Source organism: Oryzias latipes, chromosome 5 (assembly GCF_002234675.1).
Source record: "Oryzias latipes chromosome 5, ASM223467v1".
In the NCBI taxonomy this organism is placed as follows: Eukaryota; Metazoa; Chordata; class Actinopteri; order Beloniformes; family Adrianichthyidae; genus Oryzias; species Oryzias latipes.
In genome coordinates this window covers 9,984,433-10,008,930 of record NC_019863.2, presented here as the reverse complement: position 1 = coordinate 10,008,930, position 24,498 = coordinate 9,984,433, and the positions used below count along the sequence as shown (strand labels likewise).

Sequence of the window (24,498 nt, the reverse complement as noted above, 5' to 3'; positions counted from 1 at the left end):
CAAACAAAGTCATAGAATATCCCATGATTCCCGGTACCTATAGCTCTGTATTAAATTATCACAGAAAAGCTGATGACAAGTCCTAGTTAGACATGGATCTCCAGACTGTGGATTCATTCAGAATTTCACAGCAGTACCTTCATTTACAGCAATATTATTTTTACATCTATTGCTATTCTTGCTTAATGAGACTAGGATAGTCTTTCCAATGCACACTTTGAGTTTTGTTCCCTAAAAGGAACACAGAGCCCAGAAAAATAAAGTGACACAAATCCAGATAAAGTGTAGCACTATTTCTTCACTAGTCTTCTTTAGACAGCACCATGTGGACCCCACTCGTTTCTGCCGTTGCTGTTCCATTTGTCAGAAGACAAAATGTGCCCGTAGGGTTCTTTGCTGTGTGCGCAGGCACATGTATGTGCATGTGGCCATGCGAAGTGCCAGCATGGCAGCATGCATTAGTCAGAGCAGAAACAGAACATGCTGTCTGTCGGGCTGTCGCGTTGCCATAGTGACACCGTCTGCTTCTCTCAGGTGCTTCTGGGAAACCATTTCTCACCCAGCCGCGCCTGTCTGGGCATCAGCCACGGGACACAGAAAGCTCTCCGTTTATTTCTTCTCCAGTCTTTTGTTAAACTTCATATTTTCTTTGAACTCAGTCAGGGGGAGGCGGTGAAGAGGGACAACTGTGTCTTTTAGAAATTCCTTTCAACACACACACAATGCAAGGGATTTGTCTTTGGTCAGCACTGATTGCTCCTGTGTGGCCCCACATATTCCCGTCTCCTGTAAAAAAACCATCCTGACGGCAACTTCTGCTGTAGGAAATGTTTTATTTCACCGAATGAATTAAAGGCTCGGGATTGTCCTGGCAACACAGACACATCAAACTCAGTAGCACGTCTGAAACTCTCAAAAAAACATGTCTCGTCAAGTCTTGCTTTAAGATGTGATGCACAAAAACAAAAAATGTGCTTGCAAAATATGCTTTCCTGTTCTGCAATTATGGTGTTCTCTCCCGCTCATTTACATGAACACCTACATTGCCGCAGCTTTTCCTGCGGGAGGATGTAATTATGTCTGTGTGTAAGGTTTTCATTTGAAGCGTAGAAATTATGTTTGATTGAAATAGAGACGAAGGTATATGGGAAAAAATGATTGAATGGTTAAAGATATTGTCTTCTAAAGATTTATGCATCAACAGTGTCCTTTAGTCAACGAAAAAAACAACAACCAGTCACACGTTTGGGGTTTTGAATTTAAAATAAGCCTTGGATGGGTTTATATGTTCTTTCATTTTCAGCAAAACCTTAGTTTTCTATTTTGTTCAACATCTAAATGTTGTCATATAAAAATATTTTTCATTTTAGCAAAAACGTGATGATCTCCTGTTATATCCTTTGCTCCAGAGTTCAGTTACCTGTGTGGCGTTTTCTAGGACAGGGGACTACTTTTCCTCCGGAGGAGCTGATGAGCAGGTGAAGTCAGACTCTGACTTTTAAGTTTGATATAAAGACAGTGATGAGCTCTGCCTTTTAAACGTTTCTTTATTCATGCATATGTTTCTCTTTTCAATATTATAGCATAAGGTAACCGTACAGCATCTCCACAGGTGATGGTGTGGAAGAGCAACTTTGACTGCATCAAACACGGTAATGGAGTCAAAGTGCAAAAGAAAGGCACTTCCACTGTCAGACCACCAACAAGCAGCTCCATGGCTCGCTTTCCCCTCAACTCCGATCCGTCTGTGCTTCACTGCCAGGTAAGTCCAGACTGCAAAAGATTCATTCCCACAAAACATTTTTGTACAGTCGAAATAAATAGCAGAGGAACAACTTCAAAGTTTGTTAAAGAATGCTTCTGTTTGCATAAAAAAGTGATGCATTGAATAAATGTAAAGGTTTAGTGACTGTTTTATTTATGTTCAAACAAAAGAGAAAACAAATGTGAGGAAATCATGTTAAAGACCCACTTTGATAAAATTTTATTTTTGGTGTTTTCAACATGTTTTCTTGTTGCAAGATGGAAGTCATATATAGAGAAAGTTAGCCTTAAAACTGCATTTCTGACAATTTCTTGATTCAAATTGTTGTGAATCAGGAGAAGATGAAAAACTGCCGTTGGAAGAAGGTTGTAGCTGTGAAGGTAGAAGCTACTACAGCAGGCCACAAGCTCCCTGCTCTAGCTGCTCCATTCTGATGCATCCACTTGCAGACAAATAGAGACAAAATAGCACCTGTGAGAATTTCCTTACTTTCTTTACTGATGAAGTGAATTTAGTCAGACAGACCATAACTCCAGGGGCCTCATTTATAAAACTTTGCGTAGGATTTGCGTCAGAAGTGGCGTACGGATGAAACATAGGACGTGCGTACGCACAGAAATATTCGGAGTTATAAAACCGTGCGCACGCACATCCTACGCATCTTTCCCTTTATAAATCACAACCGATTCTAAATGCAGCGCAGCTTTTGCGGCTACATGACACGCCCATAGTTTCCCATAAAGAGTCTGTGAAACGCCCACAAATTAATATTCATGGCTTGCTAAATCATGGCAAACACAGAGAGGAAATCAAAAAAACGTAACTTCACTCAATGTAAAGTAGAAGTTATCGTTGGCGAGGTGGAAAAGAGGATAAAACGTTGTTTGGAGGGCACAGTGTGGGCATTACTAATGCCAAAATGGCACGTGAGCGGCAAACGGTGGCAGACGCCGTAAATGCTGTAGCCTCACAACCTCGGACCGTGGCCGAAATAAAAAAGAAATGAAAGAAATGATGTCGAGGCAAAAAAACGTCTAGCGCTGCATCGGCAGAGTGTGTCCGCCACGGGGGGGGGGTACCGGAGCTGACCCCTCTTGATGAGAAACTGGCCGCTATTATTGGGGAATCCCTATTAAGTCCCCCTTATCGGCGTCCTCCTCCGCCTCAGTCACCTGACTGAGACGGAGGGGACGCCGACGCGCCAGGGTCAGGCTGACACAGGTAAGAGAAATAATTAAAATGAATGCAGTCAAGTCACATGTATGCAGGCTACACAATTACAGATTATTAATATAGAACAATTTTATTTTAGTTGCTGGGTGTTCCAGCGGGGCCAGTGGTTACGATGCTGCAGCTGAGCAGCCGTCTGGACCCAGCGTCTCCACGGCACGCGGCTCTCAACCCTCCAGCAGTGTCCTCACGATAGGACTCCTTGGCCACGAGGTGGCCAAGGAGTTGGGCGAAATCAAGATCGCCCTGACTGAAATAAACTGCACGATGAGGGAATTCTTAAATAAATAATATTTTCCACACCTCTTTTTCTTTATAAGCGACTTATCACTTCCAAACGCTGGCGCACAGCAGCAGCATTTGGCTCAAATGCGTGGGGATGGGGTTCAGGGTCGGGGCCAACACAGCAATCAGCGCCAGGGGGTAGAGGCACGTTTTTAAGCTGTGCCACATTGTGTAGCACAGCACATGCCAGCACGATTTGGCACACACTGTCACTTTCACGTGTTTCTTCCATCTGCCGACGGTGTCGCCATTTCTCATTTCACCCGTTTTTGTGCGTACGCCTGGGTCAGAGCTTGCGTGGAGGACCGCACATTTTCCCGTCAAGTTTGCTTTTTATAAATCTCAACTATTGCGTAGAGAGTGGCGTACGCCTTCTTTTGTGCGTACGCAACGTTTATAAATGAGGCCCCAGGTGTTAACAGAGACTCTTCAATAGTATCTGATGTGTTTGATCATTTTGAGTTGACTTCTCTTCCAACTCTCTCAAATTGTCAAATCACTCAAACCACAAACTGCGGTCTTGATGTGGTTCCTGTTAAAATACTAAAGGAAGCTTTAAATATTGTAGGGCCAGGACTTTTGAATTTTTTTTAATGCGTCTATAAGCTCTGGACTTGTTCCATCTGCTTTAAACGTGCTGTGGTTAAGCCTCTTCTTTAAAAACCTCACCTTGACACCTCTGTTTTATCTCATTATAGACCTGTTTCCCATTTGTCTTTTTTATCTAAGATATTAAAAAAGGTGCTTTTTAAATTTATTTTCTGTCTTTTTTAGGACATAATTTGATTTTTTTAAAAGTTTCAGTCAGGTTTTAGATCTTGGTACAGCACAGAGTCCGCCCTGCTAAATGTCCACAGTGACATTGCTGTGTCCGTTTATCCTAACAAGACCTATTGTTCTGGTGTTATTGGATGTCTTTTGACACTGTGGATCATAAAGTCCTCGTGGCCTTGGCCTTGACTGGTTTAGATTGGATTGGTGAGGCTCTGTGGCTCCTCTGTCCTGTGGGGTACCACAAGGTTTTATCCTTGGTTCTGCTCTTTGTTCTTTATATCCGCTGCCACATGGTTCTGTTACTGCATGCCATGATGTCTCTTTTCATTGTTACGCAGATCTATCTGCCCCTCAGTCTGAGAAAAAAAAGCTCACAAAACATTTTAACAGAGTGCATTGATGACGTAAAGCAGTGTTGAGCCAGAATTTTCTGTATTTGAACCAGTCAAAAACGGAAAGAATTGTTTTTGCTGACACTCTACTGCTGTTAGAGATCTGGGGGTTATCTTTGACAGCCATTTTTAAATTTGACAAACAGATTGCCAATGTTTTCAAAATTGTTTTTTTTTTCTTGCGCCTTTTAGCGAAAACTAAGCCTTCCCTGAGCTGCAGTGATTTAGAAACAGCCATCCACGCCATTATTACCTCTCGCATTGATCATCACAACTCTGTACTTTGGACTTGTACTGTACTTTTACTCTGGGGTGACTGCCCTTTTTCCATTACCGACCCTCAGTTATGGAGTAATATTCCATAACATAACGCCAATTAAAAATGTACTTTTTTACAATGGCTTTAAATGCTCAGTAGTCGGTTGCATTTTTACTTTCTTTTATTTGTTTTATTGCATTATTTTTGCATTATTTTCTATGTATTTTTATTGCTGACTGCTTTTTGTAATTTTATGGTATTTTTAATTTTGTTCTTAATTTTAAACTTTCTTTGGTCTTTCTTTTATTGTCAATCACTTTGGTACGCCTAAAGGAGTTGTAGAGTGCTATGTAAATTTTTTTTTAATTTCTTTTTTTTTTTATTATTATTTTATTTTACCAGGAAATTCCATTGAGACTACATCTCTTTTTCAAGGGAGACCTGGGCCAAAGGGCATCAATACAAATAAATTCATTCATTTATTCATTCATTCATTCAAATAGATCCATGTACATCTTTGTTTTCCTTGTCTCAGCTGGCATCTGGCTCAGATCTATACGGCTGGATATCTCCAGTATTGCTCACCATTTTTGTTTCACCGGCAATGTTAGGCTAGGGTTGTGAGGGGCTGTAAATGAGCGGGAAAGAGTGTAAACAGAGACCTCTCAGCAATTGAAAGAGGATTGAGGGTTGTTCTGTGCCAGTGGTCCCGCCCACAACTCTGAAGCGAATTTCTAATGAACTACTGCCGCTCTGTAGAAACTATGTCTTAGAAAACGGCACAGGTTTTTGAGTTTGGCTAAAAACTGTATAATCATAATTAAAATACCACTGGGAAAATAGATCAAAAGATGAACAGAGTGATGCTTTAAGGTCATTATAAGTACAGTGGGGGGAAAAATTATTTAGTCAGCCACCAACTGTGCAAGTTCGCCCACTTAAAAAGATGAGAGAGGCCTGTCATTTTCATCATAGGTAAACCTCAACTATGAGAGACAAAATAAGGAAAAAATCCAGAAAATCACATTGTCTGATTTTTAAAGAAGTTTTTGTAAATTATGGTGGAAAATAAGTATTTGGTCAACAACAAAGGTTCAACTCAATGCTTATATACCCTTGGCGATTCAATTCAATTTAATTTAATTTTTATTTATATAGCCCAATATATCAACAATAGTCGTCTCAATGGACGTCATACAGGTAATTGTATAATAAACATGAAATCATAAAGAACATGAAGTCATAGAATTCAATTGGTATTGGCTAAACTAAACTAAACAGACTAAACTAAACTTGTCATTACTGCCCTTAGACCCTCCTTCTCGGTAAGGGAAAAAAAATTGGATTCCGGAAAATGAGAAACCTCAGGGGTGTTCACAAGAAGGAGGGATCCTCCCCAGGACAGACAGGCAATGTACCAGCACTCTTAAAGGGAATTTGCTTATCTAATTCTACAACTACATGTTTAAATAGTCCAGCAGATGGGCTTCGTCCAGATGGAGTTGGGGGACGGTTGAGGGCACGAGACGAGCAAGAGGCAGGATTCACAGCCATGTGTAGGAGCAGAGACGAGCTAAATCTGGAATCTTTCCTGCCCCCCCCAGAGGGGAGTGGGAAAGAGGGACAACACATGAATCACACTGCACCAAACAGAGGCATGGAGAACTAAATGATACATAAATGATCAAGAATAGAAGAGAGGAAAAGTAGATGAGAATAGAAGACAGAACCCCAGTACACCATACTTTCCCCAGCTTCTAACTTCTAGTGGTGACAGCAGGCAATCATTTTTTGTAAGTCTTCAAAAGGTTTTCACAAACTGTGGCTGGTATTTTGGCCCATTCATTCATGCAGATCTCCTCTAGAGCAGTGATGTTTTGGGGCTGTCGCTGGGCAACACAGACTTTCAATTTTCTCCAAAGATTTTCCATGGGGTTGAGATCTGGAGACTGGACAAATTTCTCTAACAGGAAATCATGTGCCTCTTCTGTGATAGGCCACTCCAGGACCTTGAAATGATTCTTACAAAGCAATTCTTTCATTACCCAAGGAGTGTGTTTGGAGTTGTTGTCATGCTGAAAAACCCAGCCACATTTCATCTTCAATGCCCTTGTTGATGGAGGGAGATTTTCTCCCAAAATCTGACCATACATTGCCCCATTCATTATTTCCTTTACATGGATCAGTCGTCCTGGTTCCTTTGCTGAAAAATAGTCCCAAAGCATGATGTTTCCATCCCCATGCTTTACATTAGTTATGGTGTTCTTTGGCTGCAACTCATCTGACCATAGGACCTTCTCCCAATCCTCTTCTGGATCATCCAAATGCTCTCAAGTAAACTTTAGACGGTTTTGTACTGGCTTTAGCAGGAAGACACGTTTGGTAGGCAGGATTTGAGTTCCTGGCTGCTTAGTGTGTTACGGCCTTTGTTACTTTGGTCCCAGCTCTCTACAGGTCAGTCACTAGGTCCCCCCGTGCGGGTCTTGGATTTTTGCTCACCATTCTTGTGATCATTTTTCCCCTTTGGGGTGAGATCTTGCGGGAGCCCCAGATCAAGGAGGATTATGAATGGTCTTGTATGTCTTCCATTTCCATTTCTTTACACCAAGCTGCTTACCTATTTGCCTCCCAGGGAGCATGATGAGCTTAATCCAGTGTGGGCCCTTAGGTAAGACCTTCACGCTGCTGCCTAAACTATGTCTGGGTCTCCCTGTGCCTCAAAATACAGGGATGTGTCAAGGAAGGGCATTCGGCGTAAAACACTCTGCCAAACCACCTGTGTGAATCAAAGACAGCTGATTTTCTGTGGCGAGCCCTGGAGGAATAATCCGAAAGATGAACAACAAGATGCAAACTTAGTAGTAAAATCTCAAAAAAGTTCTCTATTTTCTAAATGTTCAAAAGGAGAAATGAATGAATTCCTTTCAACAATTCATATCACATTTATGAGATTAATTTTTGAATTTGAAGGGAATCTTTATGAAGATGTATTTTTGTATGATCTCAGTAGCTCCATTTAAAGGTCAAGTTGTTTCAACCATTGTTTTGAATTCGGATCAGAGCTGTGGCATCAACTTTCAAGTGAGTTATAAGTTTAAGAAATGTTTCTTTATGTGATTTCTGAGATCTTTCATTTTTTGCTCTTCTATGTAAAAAACGTTTTTTTTTTTCCTGCTGTCATGAGCAGAATCACTAACGGACTTAATCACTCCTCTACTTGACAGTTTATATTTCAGAGGACTTTTAGAAAATGATTCAAGTATGGGGAACTAGATCTTATGAAGAAGACTGAGTGCACTAATTAAACATGTTCTCTCCTTCTGAGAATTTCTGTTTCTGTTGTACTAAAACAGAACTTGGATTCTTCTAAGAAATTCTGTTTCTGTATGGCCTTACTCAACCTTTTTGACAGAGAAAGAGGATTTTGAGAAACTCTGAAGACAAATGGAATACGAATACAAAATGTGCAAGTCCTTCTTTAAATTACCTTTTCAAAAATAAATCCATATTTAAGCTGTGGAAGTCTATTGGCATCAGAATACCATAAATAAAAATGTTGCACAAAAAAATTGAGATTTATTAAATTCAATTCAATTCAATTTAATTTTTATAGCCCAAAATCACAACAACAGTCGTCTCGATGGGCTTCGAAGTAAAACATGAACTCAAAAGGATCATGAATAAAAGGTATTTCATTGAAAACCTTCTTAAAGCAAACCAAATGATTTTCTGAGCAAATTTTTTTAACTAAGAAAGTCTGGCTCTTTTATTTGATCATTTATTTTATGTTGCTCAGAGTTTTTTTTTTTGTTTTTCTGAAAAAAACCAACTCTCCTAAGAGAGCTGCTGACATTAGATTTCAACCGTGTATGTTCTCAGGTCGCTTCATTTAAGTCTTTAGATATTTTTGATAGATGGACGACCCATGGATGGGTTGCTTTTAGTTCATTTTTGGACATTTCTTGCTTTTGCTTAAAGTCCCTCTCCATTCATGTTTTGATCTATTTTAAAAGCATTCCCAGTAGGGTTGTATGTCTTTCCCTCTGACACAATTCGATATACATCTCGATACGTGGTCCACTTGATACATAAAAGATAAAACTAACTTTGTGGTGAAACAATACATTCCGTTTCTTTAACCTGAATGGATACAATCTAGATATTTATAATTCATTTGGCATTTAAAACTATAAATTATAATTAATTTTAATAGAAACTTTTGTTTTTTCTGACCAACACTTTTCATTTTAATAAACAACAACAACATTTCTTTGACATAACAACATTAAAACCTGGTATATTTGGCATTTTGTGTTCTTTGTGGTTAAAAAAACAGTGTCAAATAATTTATTCAGATATTATTTCCAGTGCTGTGAAAAAAAGTGTTGTGTTGTCTTGTGCTGAGTGAAGACAACTTACTAACATGTATCTATCACTGTTGGAGTCTGAATAAGCTCACCATTTACCATGTTCTGCAATAGTGTTGTAACTGTTGTTTCACTCATTACGGTAACTTTCCCAAAAAAACTTGCACACTAAAGTGAATTTCGGAACTTTTTGATTGGACATAAAGCTTCATTTATAAGTGAAAGGTGTCATGCAAAGATCGTGTAAGCCTAACTTTTTACCACAACTAGGTCATCTGAAAGACTGTTCAGATAAAGAATGAGTATTTGTCTCATTTATTTTGTCCCTCTGATCCCACAGCTGAGCAAATCTTCATCTGCAGCTTTATTGTCAGACGCACCAATGTATGTGTGGTTTAGTGGAGGCCATCGCTGACAGGCAGTTTAGCCCTCTCTCATCACAACTACCCCCCCCCCCCCCCCACACACACACACACGCACACACACAACCCTCTTTCTACCTTCACATCTGGGTCTCTGTGTTGCTCACGTGTGCAGACAGACGAGCTGCACTCTCACAGCAGGCTTCTCTTCACAACTCAACACACATTATCCACGGTGGGGCTTAGATCAGCTTCAGGATGGGAAAAGATGGAGACAATGGTTTACGTAGACTCCACCGGCTGAACGAACTCTATATATTATCTGCAAGAAGTCAATTTAAGTCTACTCAAAAATCATTGTAGCTCATTGTTTTTTTGTTTGTTTTTCCTCGTTTATTGTTCCATCTTGACGGTTGGATATGGAAATATTAGGAAATATGACAGCAGGAGAGAGTAAAGGCAGGGGGTGTGACAACGAAATAATGAAGACGGCAGTGTAGTGGATTTAAAGGGAGCTTAGAGGTCTACTGGAGCAAATAAGCATCAGCGTCATGTAGGGGAAAGGATGAGTGAAAGGTAAGAGAAGTGGGAAAACAGGGTTAACACGTGAGCAGGCTTCACAATACAAGCACACTCTGAAATAACAAGCCCGCAACAAAACAGAACATTTTCAGATATTAAGAAACACACTAAAAAGCAGTCTTACAGACTGGAAAATTTGCATACAAATGGATAAGAAGTAAAGGGGGACATTTAAAGCAGACAAAAAAACAAATAAAAATAAAGAAAAGAAGTGGAAGCAGAAAATCACCTTGGGGAAAGAAAAAAAAATTAGATCAAGATTTGGACAAGAAAAGAATGTCATTGGTTAAATGTCTAGATTCATTCCATCAGGAGCTTCACTGCCAGTTGGTCATATAATGATTGCTCCACTAGGAACTGAGAGGCGAGCTGCTAGTGCAGTTGTCCTGTGACTGTATCAAAGGACAGTCTTTCGTTCGGGTAAAAAAGTACACTGTTCAAAAAGATACTATATGTTTACCTCTAAAAAATAGGTCAGCACAACACAAATGAGCAAGACACAGAAAGTATAATATATTAAATATTATATCATGTTTTTTGTTTGAGTATTTTTGTTAAGCTATCAAACACAACAACTCTTCACATATCACACCCCTATTGCCTGGACAAAAGCATACTAAATGACGGTACTATGAGGCTACTAAATGTGTTGCTTTTCTGTAGGTTTCGCTACAGTTTGTCAGGAAACCATGCCGACACATTGTAATGATTGGGGAGAACATCAATATTCTGCATAATAAACTAGTGCAAAAAAAGATGCTAAAGTTTGATTGACATTAATCCAATTCATTTAAGTCTGTTAAACATGCACACTGGCATAATTTCAGGATAAATGTCTTTGAAACCACCTCTTCCAGAAAATGAGCTTCATCTTTTTACTGGAAAGTTTAAACAGTAATAGGGGATGGAGAGTGAACAAAACGTGGTACCAGATCAGTGTCTGCTTCAAGACTGAGGAATTGTGGGTTCCAATCCATATCAAAGACTAAAAGTGGGAGCAAAAATGCTGTTTAATACACAGCATTAAAGGTTGGATCGACGGGCCTTAAACTGTGGAGTAGTTCCAGAGCGCAGCTGTGACTACAGTTTTAGGATAGGTCCGATGTGGACCACAGATTTCCTGCCATGAGGTGTTCAACTACGTTAACTGTCACACAACTGGCCTACACTTTTTCATGTTTTTTCTGAAAAAAGAACAAAAAATAAAGGTTTGTATAATTCTGAAATATTAACTTCTCTTTTTTTTAATTTGTATACTGTTATATTATATTTATGTGGTATATTTATCTGAAAATAGTGAAATTTAGTGATTTTTAGTTTGAAAAATCGCCTATTAATGGGCTTTGGCCTGCTGTTGAAAATGTTTAAATAAATAAATAAAAGGTAATTTGGGTTAGACTGCTTCTAGTATGATTTTTTTTTATCTTGTCTATGTATCTATATGTATCAAATTGGTACTTGAGATAAGTTATCTTCCCCTGTGTGGGATCAATAAAGTTCTATTCTATTCTAGATGCTACAAGTATGTTTTTTTTCCAGACAACAGAAACATTTAAAATTTTTAGACTTGCTTTGAACCAGGCACAAAAAATTATGAATATAGAGTCATAGTTTTTGGCCAGTAATATGGATTTTTAATGCAGTTTTTTTTTTTATCTTGGATCATTTAAAATGTTCTATTCTGCCCAGTAATAATCATCTGTCTGGTTGAACTGATGTTGGATTTAGTTACCGTACTTTGCCTAAAAAAACAAGCTGTCGTTTACTACAACTCTCCCCACTGGGTGTGATCATATGTGCTATGTATAGTTTTATCTACGCCTTGCATTGTGTATTGATGGCTCCTTGTGTCTGTGTTTAATTTTGACCTCCGAAAATGTTCCGTTGTTTGCCTTTCCAATACAGGTAATTTGCTAAGAGGGTGGTTACAGTGTTTGTCTTCTTATTTGTCTGCACATTCAAGTGCACCTCTCTGTTACCATGTGCTTCTGATTGAAGCAATACACCCTTGTTGCTGTAGGTCACCTACACACCAAAACAGAGCCATAAAGGTGTTTAAAAGCAAGAAAACCTTAGTGTCAAGCTGAGAAAAAAAAGCAAAAAACTAATATTTTTTCCAACACAGTTTAGTCTGTTTATGGTAATATTGAAGGAGGAAATACAGTAAAAGTGATTACATTTTTTACAAGTTAATTTTGCTGGCAATAAAATTAAGATATATATTTTTAAAAGACATGGATTTTTAACAGTTGGGTTCCTGTTCTTGTCTGTTATGTGTGTTTGTTAAACAGATGAATGCAAAACATCCTCTTGTTCAGTTACACAGACTATATTTGTTGTAGAAATTATTGCAGAGACAGCAGTTTTTATGGTGTTACTGTAACGGTGCCAAAGAAAAACAATCTGTATGCAAATAAAATTTAGAAAAAAAAGCAGAAGTTGCACAGCTCTTGTAAGATTTGCGACGGTTATCTCTACAAACATTCAAATGTGGCTAAATCCACAGAAGTCGATCTTGATTTTGAGCCAAAAAAAAAAAAGTTCAGCTAGTTTGGAAAGAAAAATCTGTCCCAGAAGTTAGTCCCAGACAAAAGACTGAATGGCTTTGAACTTTGATTGTCCTTTGTGGATAACGTCTCAGTCACACGGTACCCTGTACGAGTGCTGCAGGTTTTTTGGTTGTCCGGGCCTGTGCAGGGTTTTAGAGGGGAGAAGCTGAATCTTTAGAGGAGCACAGGTGTGTCTGGCAGTGTCTTTGAGACTTGTGCGGCAACTTTAATGGACATCATGAAAATGGAAAGTACCATAGTCATGCGTGTGAGGTAAGTGTATTGTGAAGTATTTGTAAGAGTAATGTAAATGCCACACACCTATGGCGTATAGGTGATATTGTTGTGTTGTGCCCTTTTTACACAGCACTCCAGGTGCGCCATTGAGGTGAGCCACAGGCTTCTGACTGCTGCATGTATAGGGCGATACATAAGGTGAAATGTAAGCTGCCAGTAGGATGGCCAAACAAATTCCATCTCTAATTTCCTAATTTCTAACAACTGCATGCAAGGGACGCACAGGAAAGGAATTCTAATCCCTTTAGTTTATTCATTCATCTTCTAAACCCGTTTTATCCCTTTCGAGGTCACCGGGTTGCCGAAGCCTATCCCGGCCACTTGTGGGTGAAGGCAGGGAACATCCTGGACAGGTTAGCAGTCTGTTTCAGGGCCACAAATCACACACCCCTGAAGACCCGCATTAACACCTATGGACAATTTAGATTAACCAATTGACCTATGCAGCATGTTTTTGGATGGTGGGATGAAGTTGGAGTCCCCAGAGAAAACCCACGCATGCACGGGGAGAACATGCAAACTCCACACAGATAGCTCCCCCATTGGTGGTCTGTTCCGGGTCGCCCAGCCAGGACTTGCGAGTTGGAGCCTTCTTGCTGTGAGCCTCTAATCCCTTTAATGTTCTACCTATTATTTATTTTAATGTGCAAAAAAAATCTTACAGGTTTTTTTGACAAACTTGATGAGGCAGGTGAAGATTTACAACAGCTCATCTGAGTTTAATATAGTGCTTGACTCTGCGTGTAACCAGTCATGGATGGGCTAAGACTACCAAAAATGAAAAAACCTAAAACTGTCTACCAAGTTTTGGTCATAAGGTCTTTGAGAGTGATGTTCTTTGAGGAGTTTCTGCGGGTTTCTGTGTGAAATAGTACAGAAATGTAAGTCACTAAGCTTATATGATTTATATAATGTACTTAGCCATGTTGTTTGGCCTAGAGGCAGCAGCACTGAGGAAAAGACAGGAAGCAGAGCTGGAGATGGCAGAGATGAAGATGCTGAGGTCTGTTTGGGAGTGACCAAGATGGATGGGATCAGGAATGAGGACATCAGAAGGACGGCACATGTTAGAGGTTTTGGAGATGAAGCCAGAGAGGCCAGACTGAGATGGTTTGGACATGTCCAGAGGAGAGACAGTGAATATATTGGTAGAAGGATGCTGCGTCTAGAGCTGCCAGGCAAAAGGTCTAGAGGAAGACCAAAGAGGATATGATGCAGTGATTGAAGACGTGAAGGTAGCTGGTGTTATAGTAGAGGATTCAGAAGACAGGGTTAGATGGAGGAAGCAGATTCACTGTGGCGACTCCCAAATGGAAAACCCGAAAGGAAAAGAAGATGAGTTCAAATTTATTCATCTGGTTTTTCCGCACATGAGTTACATATTTACATCTTCTTAAAAAATGGTTTTACAGGTTCTACGTAGATACTTTGTGTTTTTTATGCTGGTAATTGATCTGTTGAAGCCACACCGCAGATTATGTAGAGCGGCAAGTATATCTGTAATTTCACAGAAAAGGGCATAAAAAAGAAGCCTGTGGGATGGAGCTCTCCAATTATATGAGCAGAAATAAATAAATACAAATTGGAGGCCAAGTTTTTATGCAAACAGAACTGAGATTTTAGATTTATAAACTTATGGCACAGCTTGACAGAAGACCGTTTAAAAAAATAAACAAACCTGCATTCAACTACAAAAGAAATACATTTGTATAAACCAAGAAAATCCACCCTTAAACATTAAAAATATGACCCTTCTTTATTTACACTCTCTTATTGTAACCTCAGATTCATAAGGCATTTAAAGCTGTATTTTAAAAATCAAAATCTAATTGATCTTTAGCCACAAGATGCAATACTCATTTGTAAAATCCTTTCATTCATTATTATTTCTGCTCTAGTTGCTCCTTTTTTATGTTGGTTTTTATCCTTTTTATGTCTACTGTTTCTTTTTCAATTGAGTAGCATCGGAATTTTGTTGTTTTTCATTGAATCTTTTGAATCTTTGAATCTTGAATCTTTTTTTATCTAAAAGGTACTATTTTCACTATTTCAAGTGTAACTTTTGCTTGTTACAAAACTTGAGTAAAAAGTCTTTCATGATTTGAAATGAGAAAAACAAATAAACCAACTTGGATCAAATTGTGAATCAAATCAAGTTTTTATGTCATGAATCCTTTCAAGTTTTCTTTTTTTCCTCTGTTTTGATCAAAATTGGCCAGAAAAAAAAAAAGCCTGAATCTTTTTTAAGAGGGGTTATCAAATAATAATAAATCATATACGTCTGTCTTGCCTTCTACTGTCAATCACACATTTTGTTCATGGGCTTGAGAAATTCAGATTTACACACATTTTTCCACATGTGTACTTATTTTTCCCCCCCTTTTTTGTAAGATTAAAAAAAAAAGTACATTTTAACCCTTTAGTTAACGGTTTCCCCCCGTTCAGTGTTTCTAGCACATTTTTCTAGTGTCTCAGTGGATAACATATGGAAAACACCTATATCTAGTTAACATCTTTTCCTTTCAGGACTGAAGCCCATCTGGAATATTGCGGGGTCTTTTTTATTTCCTCCTTTAAGTTTGTCCTCTCTTTCTGCAGACATCTGAACCAGCAGAGCATGTTAACAGACAGGAATCTCAAACTGCTTCCCACGCTCAGAGCTTCAGTCATGGAAGTCACAGCAGAGCCGCTCATTCCCAAGTCTACAGGGACCCCAGCATCAGCTCCTCTTCCACCCGACAAACTCAGACTACACAGCTGCCTTCACGCCACCATCAATCAGACAGCCATACTTCAGATGGAAAGGTTCCTTCTGGCATAGCGAACGCACTGGAACACATTATAGGCCAGCTGGATATTCTTACTCAGGTAAGCAAAAGATGTTCTAAGCTGTCATGACAAATAACCTGTGACCCGTCCAGATAGATGTGGGTTCAGAGCACAGACACAGAACCTCTACTAGGTTCTTCACTAGTAAATGAATCCACAGGTGTGTGTTTTATATTCTCCATACAGACTGAAATTACGGCAGTTGGTCTTAACAGATCCAGTGATCCAGTCCATGCTGGGCAGCAGTAAAAGCAACATGTTTTTGAAGTAATTTTATGCTGACTGTTAAAATAAAATGTTGTTTCATCCCAAAGAAACACTAAAAGCAGAAAAATTAAATATAAGTTTTGAATAATTTCTTTCTTGTGCTGCAAAACAGGCACCTTAGAAATAAGTTATCAATCTTCCCCAATTGACAGACTTTCTTTAAATAAGCAAAAAAAGAAAATCTGCCAATTGGGTAAGAACAATGGTCTTACCAAGAATTCTTATTTTTAGAGTAAAAATTGTAGTCATTAAGACATGTTTTTTTCAAACTAAGACTATTTTACTCTTGAAAAACTTTCTTGATAAGATGGTTTCTTTTGCAAGACAGAAAATAAGACATTCTTTCTTGAAACAAGGCTCTTTACTTTAAGATTCTGTTTTTACAGTGTAGGGCATGGGAAATAATGAGACTTTGATTTGGCAAAAGGCAGATAGTTTACCTTGATAAACCAACTTAAAAATGTTCTACCTCTCATTGCTTTGTTATTTATTGAGTTACAGTTAAGCATCTTTGCAAAAATGATAAACACTACAAGAACATCAAAATCCTGTCAACAACCTGTCAACTTTTCGACAACATCAACCTCTCCGGTCGCTGTGTGCAGCTCAACTTCCATCTCCACAAACTCAGGAAAAAATAGAGCTGAAGTTTAGCTAGTTAAAGGCGCTAAAAAAAAACAAAGAAAGGTAACAGGTTAAAGAGGAATTCCCTGCAGCGGAAGGGAAAAATCCCCCATCAGTGAAGCAGCTGATCAGTTACAACAAGCTGCGTCACAGATACATATGGTACATTAAAGGTTTTTCTTCCTATTCATTCATTTGTTACTTAAAGTTTTTTTTGGTAGCTTCTCTTCTATAGTAGTTTGCACATTGACCCCCTCTTTTATTTTCGTTCCATAGATTTCCTTTACAAAGACGCTCCATGCTGCTGTGTTTAGTCTGCCTCTCCTCTCAGTGTGACTGTCTGTGAAGGCCAGACACAGTTTGAAGCCAGAGCAAACCAGAGCCTGCAGCCCTAAAAATAGATCCTCGTACAAAAACAGGACAGCGACCACTTTAAACGCTAAAAGCTCTGCTTCTTATCAATCTCTTCATTTTACATCACGTCTTTTTTTCTTCTCCTAATCTATTAATGTTTTTAGGCATAGACATGTAGGACCCAGTAAAATAAGAGCTATGGAATAATTGGTTATCCATTTAAAAAAAAAAGAAAAAAGCAGAAGACACATGCGTCCTTGGGGTCTCGCAGACTGCTTTTTCTATAACAAAATTAAATCTAACCACATCTGTTAATCTCTTTGTGAGATCAGTACATTTAGTATAATTGTTTAATTTATATTTGACTAAACGAGCCTCATTGCACTCCTTCTCTGAAGCAGGATTACATTTGATAATAAAATTACTCCACATAATCTTGTTAACAAATAAACAAAGACTCCAGTTTTTTCTAAGCCTAATAAGGCTTGAAACCCAATGTCAGTAGCTGCATTTCCATGACACATATGCGCTAAACTTTATCAAAATTCTAGAAATGTAGAAAACATACACTGTTTCCATTAAATCATGAATATGCGAAGAAACAGATATCAACTCACGTGATAAGTCATTCAAAAATGTAACGATACATTGATTTACAGCAGATAAATTCAAATTTCTGCCGCTGCACCAGTGCTCATCATCGTCTATCAAAGGAGACGTTGGCATCTTATTCAGACCGTGGAGCAGCAACTCCCTACACGTGGGAGTGGCTATGGATGAAGTGATTTTGGGAAATTGGGGTTGGTGATTTTACAGGGGAGCTGTGGATCAATTCTGCATGACATGCTCTACGTTTGATGAGCTGTGTGATGCTGTGGGAGCTCTTTTAGCGCCTGCTGCGCAGTGTACAAGGTTCCTACAAGAAACGCATCGCTATCTACAAGCTGGCTATCTGTGGTCATGTGACTCAAATGAATTAAAAGGTTTTTCCACTGCAGTTTTGCGAAATATTTCAATTTTAAAACGCCTGAAAAACTACTGTCCCCAAGTACAAATCCAAGCAAGCGCAGTTTGGATTCAATGGAAACTGACAGAAGAATTTGTTCAAGTCTTGAAACTTGCGTTTGGTCTGTATTTGGACTGCCGTCAAGCGGCCTTCCATGTTTCAAACCAAAGCTTGTAAACTAAACCATGAGATCTCTACAGTCATTGGCCAGGAATTAAGTAGGCAGGGCAAAGCAACTAGAGGCAGAAATTATGGAAGTCCTGTGCTTTGCAGTCCTTGTCAGGATAGTTCACTCAAACTTTCTATTTTGCTGACCAATTTAAACGCCGGTATCGTCAGGCTCAAGACTTGTTTCTTTTTGGTCTGGTGAAGTCATGCTGCAGGACAATTATTGGCAAGAAGACAGCTAAAAAGGTTTACTGCTAAGTGGCTATGACATACTGTTGGGAAAACAGTGAGAAGCAATGTGTATCACGTTAACAGTTGTTTTGATGAGCCTGCATTCATCCCGTCACATTTCAATGAGTGCATAACATGACACAGAAAAGTAGGAAAGAAGCGTTTTCAGCGGTGTTAAAATAAACGTTCTAACAAATAAACAGTTGGACTCTTTTTTTGTCCTGTCTGATAACATGACAATCATTGCTTTAAATTTGTCCGCGGCTCATTGGTTGCTTCATTCCTACTCTGTTTACATCAGCAATGGTGGCCGTTTTGGTCCAGTTGCTCCACTCCGGGAACAGATTTTATTCAGACTGAGGAATCTCAGAGCGTACCGAAGCTCAGTCCGAGTGGAAATGAACTGAGACCACCTCCAAAGGATGGTCCAAGAGCGCTTCCTGGTTCCAAACCAGGGTCCTCTTGGGTGTATTCAGACTGAAAATTTGTTCCGGATTGTGAGGGGAAACAAACTCTGGTTCACTTTAAGCGGACCAAATGTGTCCAGTCTGAATACTCCCTCAATTAAACTGAAAAAGAGTTTTTTTAGAATTGTGTAAATATTGCTGACCCATTTTAAGAGCTGCTGGATCTTTTTAATAGTTTGTCTTTTTCTCATAAATCTTCACTTAAGAGTCAAAGTAAAAGGAAGATCAGACAATCATAGAAACATCAAGTCACGAAGTGATCCACATATGAGCTCCCCAGTTCATGCAAATGCATGCGTTATCTGTGAAAACCAAGGCTTGTTAAACCCCATCAGCTTGATTTTAAGTTAAAATTAAAGAAACTCTCAAGTAAAGATTAGAATGTGCTTTATTTTAAAGATATTTCCTAAAACTGTACATTAAATATTAGTTGGTATTCGTAAAATACACATTTGTTAATAGCGGGTTATTTTAGATTGATTTCAAGATTAACCTAACAAGATATTTAAGACTTAGTTAACTTGCTTTCACTAAGTATTCAATTCTGAAATTACTCTTTTCTTCTTCTGTTAAAATTGAAATAATGCTGGAACCACTTATCCCTATTCCCCTTTAAGATCATTTTTACTTGTATTACTCTCCACCAGTAGCAGTAATGCTTTAGGAGATGTTAATGGGGATAGGAGAAAGTTCATACATTATTTAGTTTCGAACTAAAACGTTCAAAGCTTTAATTTACTGTGTTAGACGTTTTCAACATATCTAGACCATCCTGTTCTCAGCTTTCACTTTCTCCAGTTTTAGCTGTTTGCCTAAATACTTTTTATCCACCAGGACAATGTGGAGTCCTTTGGAAAATCAATGTGATTTTTCTTTATAAAAATGACAAAGAATTCCAGCTTCAGTATAATCTTTATCATCATTCAGGTTAAATTAAAAATATGAAATAATTGTAGCAATTGAACCATTTGATATTCGGTTGATTGCTCTTAAAATTCAAGTCCAAACAAAACAATCCACATATGAACACACTTTATTTGTGAAGCAAGTTCCTTCATGAATTATATCACATAATTTCTTGTCTGTTTGGACACAATATTGCATCTGAACCAGAAAGTAAATATGTCTTTTGGTTTCAATCGGAAAGCCACATTTATCACATTAATCTATACAGTTGTAGATTTTTTCAAAAATATTAATTTAACTTAAAAATACATGTATTAGCACAAACATGTGCAGCTCCATAAAAAGAAAGGAATTCAGAAGTATATGCAATTTGTAGTAGATATATTTATTAGAAAAAACCTTTTGATAGAGCTTCGACTTTATTCATTTTTAGAATTTTCTCAAGTTTTATTGGAAATTCTTACATCTTTGAGTGAGATATTATAGCCTATTCTACCCAAATGCTGCATGAAAACAATCCTTTGATATAGGAAAATATTTCAATGTCACATGTTAAAGATTTTCATAGTTGGTACAGTATCCATATTCAACAATTGAAATAAAGTTCTTAAGAAATTCAGATTGCATCTTGCTGCCACTAAAGAAAATATTTCAAAATGCTCACGGCAATGGAGGGTATCTTGTATTCTGGAGAGAAAAGAAGAAAAACAGCTCACTTACTCTTTTTAGGAGCACAAAGGTTTGGTTTCCACTCCAGATGAAAACCATAGGCCTGTCTAGTGTTGCTGCAGCCTGGAGGAAACATGCAGAATCAGAGACGCAGGCAGTGAAAATGCTCCATGCAGTGGAACAGGTAGCCCCTTCAGGTTGTGCAGATGAACAGAGCTGTATTGATCTGGAAAAAGAAGACAGAGGAGCAGAGAGGAGAAATGCTAGCCCTCTCTTTATGTTTGAAATAACTGGGAATGTCATCTTGTTCAATGACCCATTGGAAAATGCCACACACCCACACTATAGAAACTATTACTGTGTTAAATGCACCATCATATTATGGGTTTATTACATTTTTCCAGCTCTTTCTCATGAAAGAACACGTCCTTTCAGTTATACCTACTTATAAATTGTTTTATTTTTGTTGTCTGGGTGGACTATCTTAGAGTTAGAAACTGAGTTTTAACCTTTTTGAGACACATTGTTACGACGGAGTTATAGGTCCACAAAAAAAAAGTAGGTGAAATTAGGAGATTTAAATTCGTAAATTTACGAGAAAAAAAACTCGTAAATTTATGCGATTAAAGTGAAAGTGAGCATACAGAGCAGCAAGTGAACGCCGCGCAGCAGCAGAGCAGACTGAGTAAACGTAGTTGAAAAGGTGAGCTGAATGTTTATTGATAACATTCCAAATGTTTGGAAGCTCATTTGTTTGATTTACGGTTTATTATTTTATTCATTGATGATGTTTGCAGGATCTCTGCAGCCCGTTGATGAAGTCATCGGTATCCCTGCAGACATTCACTTCAATCCTTTCTTCCTCCATGAAACCAAGATCTCTGCTTTGCTAATGTATTTATTTCTGACAACCAGTACATTGAGGTGGAAAGTCTGAGTAGTTCCTGTTTCTGTGGAGGATGCTGCACTGTGATCTTACTGCCCACGCACGCTGCTCTTGTTTCAGAAAGAGAGGAAGTATTTAAACCAAAAATGAATTCAGCTGTGTGAGAAAGAACACAAAAACAGACTGTAATGTAGATGCAGATGATTGTTTTCAGCTCCTACTGCTAAATTGTCAACACTAATCAGTTGGAGTGTTTTGAATGCACAACATGTGTTTTATTACATTCTGTCAACCAGCCGTCTGCTGTCCCTTCAAAACATTCGGCTTTTTCTCTGTCGGCTCTGTCTCTGGATCTTGTTTCTGATGTACCCTCCCTTCTTCTGCTTTCTTTTCGGCCTGCTACCATCCAGACCGTTTCGATTTTGGAACAACGACTGACGCTGACGGAGGACAAGCTTAAAGAGTGTTTGGAGAATCAAGTGGAGATTGGGTTGCATCTCCAGAGAGAGGAGGCCAAATGATTAGACAAAACTCAAACTTTCATTTCTTTTCTTTTTTTTTTTTATGCAAATGTGATCCAAAAAGTCTTCAAGCCTTACCCCTGATTTACTCTGGTTATATTGCACAGAGAAATCAGAGATAAGAAAGTTGAATATTATTAGACGTTTTTCTGCAGGAATGCTTAGTGCGCAGTCTTTTCTGCTGACAGGGGACTAAACTGTCTGCATGCGTTTGTGTGTGGTGTCTGCATCTGCAAAATGATGCTGTCTGAACAGTACAAAGAAGGGACTTCAGTGCTTCACGTTCATAGATGAGCATCAAAAACTGTATTTTTAGAGTTTACATCCAACATTCTGCAACAACAAACTTTCATATTTAAGAAGTAAAATGTAAATGTACTGTATTGCTTTTATTATATTCCGCTTTTGACATTTTCCTAAAAACAATAAATTATTTTACTTATCACTTAAGTTCTTGCATCACCTATTTTATTTTACATATTTCTTTCATTGTTTTTAAAGAAGGACACACTTTAGGTCACTTGTATGAACTTTTATTCATGAAAGGTCATTGGTATTTAAGATTAAATTAGGATTTGTTTGTTTTAATTACGTTTATAAAGCACTACTCAAGATGCTTTACTGGATGGTATACTGTCAAACTGGGAGTGGAAATCTGTGTATTTACTTGTAAATCTAGCAGAATTATGCAAACACACAATTTCGTTGTGCCCACACACTGCTTCACACTTAACACAGTAAAGACCCATCAATCAAAAAACCTGTGGTTTTCTAGGAGATCGTTTCTGCAGAGCGGCAGGAGTTAATCAAAATTCCCCTCCAAGTTGTGGGTGGATCTGTTGGCCTGAAGTAAGTCTGTACTCATTTCCCATCATCCCTTTGTTTACAATCTCCCACTAGCTTACAGCCCCTCAATACCCCAACCTAACATTACCAGTACAACTAAAATGGTTAGCAATATTGGAGCTATCCGGCTGTACAGTTTTGAGCCAGATGCCAGCTCGGACGAGGAAAACAAAGACGGACATGGATCTATTTGTCTGCACGTGGATGCATCAGAAGTGGAGCAAGGCGATTGTGGCCCGCTGACTGTAGCACCTCCATTACTGCTACAGGCTTTTTCCAACTGTATTTTTTGTCTGTTCCTGATTCAGAACAATGGAATAAAGAAATACTCAGAATAGCAACCTTAATCTTATTTATCTTTACATGTGTCCCCCATCATGAGAAAAAAAATGTTACAAGAACATGTTAAAAACCCAATTTGCATTGGAATGGGTCTTTAAAGTTGAAGAAGGGTGTCTTTTATACAGATGATCCGTTCAAACAGGTGACATAATACAGGTAACAAGTGACGGATAGAAGAGCTTTTTAAAGAAGTAACAGGTCTGTGAGGGACAGAATTCTTGTTTGTTTGTTTGTAGGAGCTAAATATATATTTTTTGCACCAGTATACAAATAAATTCTTTAAAAATCATGTGCCTGATGTGATCATGTGATTCTTTTTTCCATTCAATTTCCGCTCCCATCCTTTTACAATGAACCCAATCTGACTTAATTCAACATTTGCATTTAAAATCTATCCTCAAACTAAATTTGGTGAAACGCAGAGAGCCATTAGGGAAATAGATAATTCTTTTTGTTTGGTGTCCACAAGAACCAGCAAGAGCTGCTCCACTAATAAAAGGAAGACAAGAAAAGCTGTGCGAATTTAAAGAATCATGCAGCACTAAAAGACAAAAGATTGGATGACAAAAGATGGGAGGTAAGAAGAGGTAAGAGCTCCCAAAAAGACAGTATCTGTGTCAAAATAGGAGGCTTCAACCGGTGAACTCACAATTTGTGTCGTGAAACTCTGTTACATTGACAAGATCAAAAGAAAGATGAAGGTGCTTAGATATAGCATGGTATGTTGACGGGTTTTTTCAACAGAACCAATCATCACAAGTTGCCAGAAAACCAGAAAATTCAATGAAATCCAATTCTGAAGAAAAAGTTTCATGTGAAATTTGTTTAATCAATTTGTCTTAGAGCTTGTGTGGTGTGTTGATCCTTCTTGTGCATCAATATGTCTATCATTCCTCTTTGAGAGCTCAAATGAGTGCATGCATGGTACATATGTATCTTTCAGGCACCAGGCTTGATTTAAGCAAGTTTTATTTTTATGAAAAATGTAAAGTCTTTGTAATTCTTGACAAGCTCGAAGAAATATTAAATCCACAATATGTTAATGTTTCCTATATCGTTAGCTATCTAAAAACTAGATGAATCTAGTTTGTTTATTTGTGAACAAATAAATAAAGTAAATCCTCAAAGTGTAACTCCACCAAATTATTGGTTGCATTGCCCTAATTTTCTGTTAGTTTATGCTTTCCATCCATCTGTCCAACTTCAAAATCCACTGAATCCTTTTTTGAGGTCACAGGGTTGCTGGAGCCTATCCCAGCTACTGTTGGGCAAAGGCGGGGTACTCCCTGGACAGGTCGCCAGTCTGTCACAGGGCCTGCTTTCAATAGTTTTTTTCCCCTGAATTCTTAAACTGGATTAGATTTCCTATTATCTCTAAAATTTGATCTAAGGGGGCAGTTTATTTTTCACAGTTTTGCCATAGGGATGATGTCATCAGTGACTTCCATGAGCCTCAGCAGTTACCTGAGAACTCATTGTCCTCGGTAGGGATGTTAAAGCCCTGAGCTGCTGTGATCCGC

The 24,498-nt window shown here is 38.4% G+C and overlaps 1 protein-coding gene across 3 annotated transcripts in view; it reads left to right on the top strand.

Annotated features, from left to right (window-relative positions):
- poc1a (POC1 centriolar protein A) overlaps positions 1 to 24,498 on the top strand; it is a 50,380-nt gene that overhangs the window by 14,284 nt on the left and 11,598 nt on the right. For 2 of the 3 annotated variants that reach the window (XM_011474855.3, XM_011474854.3), the window contains exons 8-11: positions 1,410 to 1,478; positions 1,613 to 1,762; positions 15,461 to 15,730; positions 21,680 to 22,240. In XM_011474855.3, the coding sequence (XP_011473157.1) occupies positions 1,410 to 1,478; positions 1,613 to 1,762; positions 15,461 to 15,730; positions 21,680 to 21,790 (600 nt within the window). In that variant the 3' untranslated portion in view covers positions 21,791 to 22,240. Of the gene's footprint in view, positions 1 to 1,409; positions 1,479 to 1,612; positions 1,763 to 15,460; positions 15,731 to 21,679; positions 22,241 to 24,498 lie in introns of those variants that run through there. The other variant, XM_020703157.2, reaches the window with a different exon arrangement.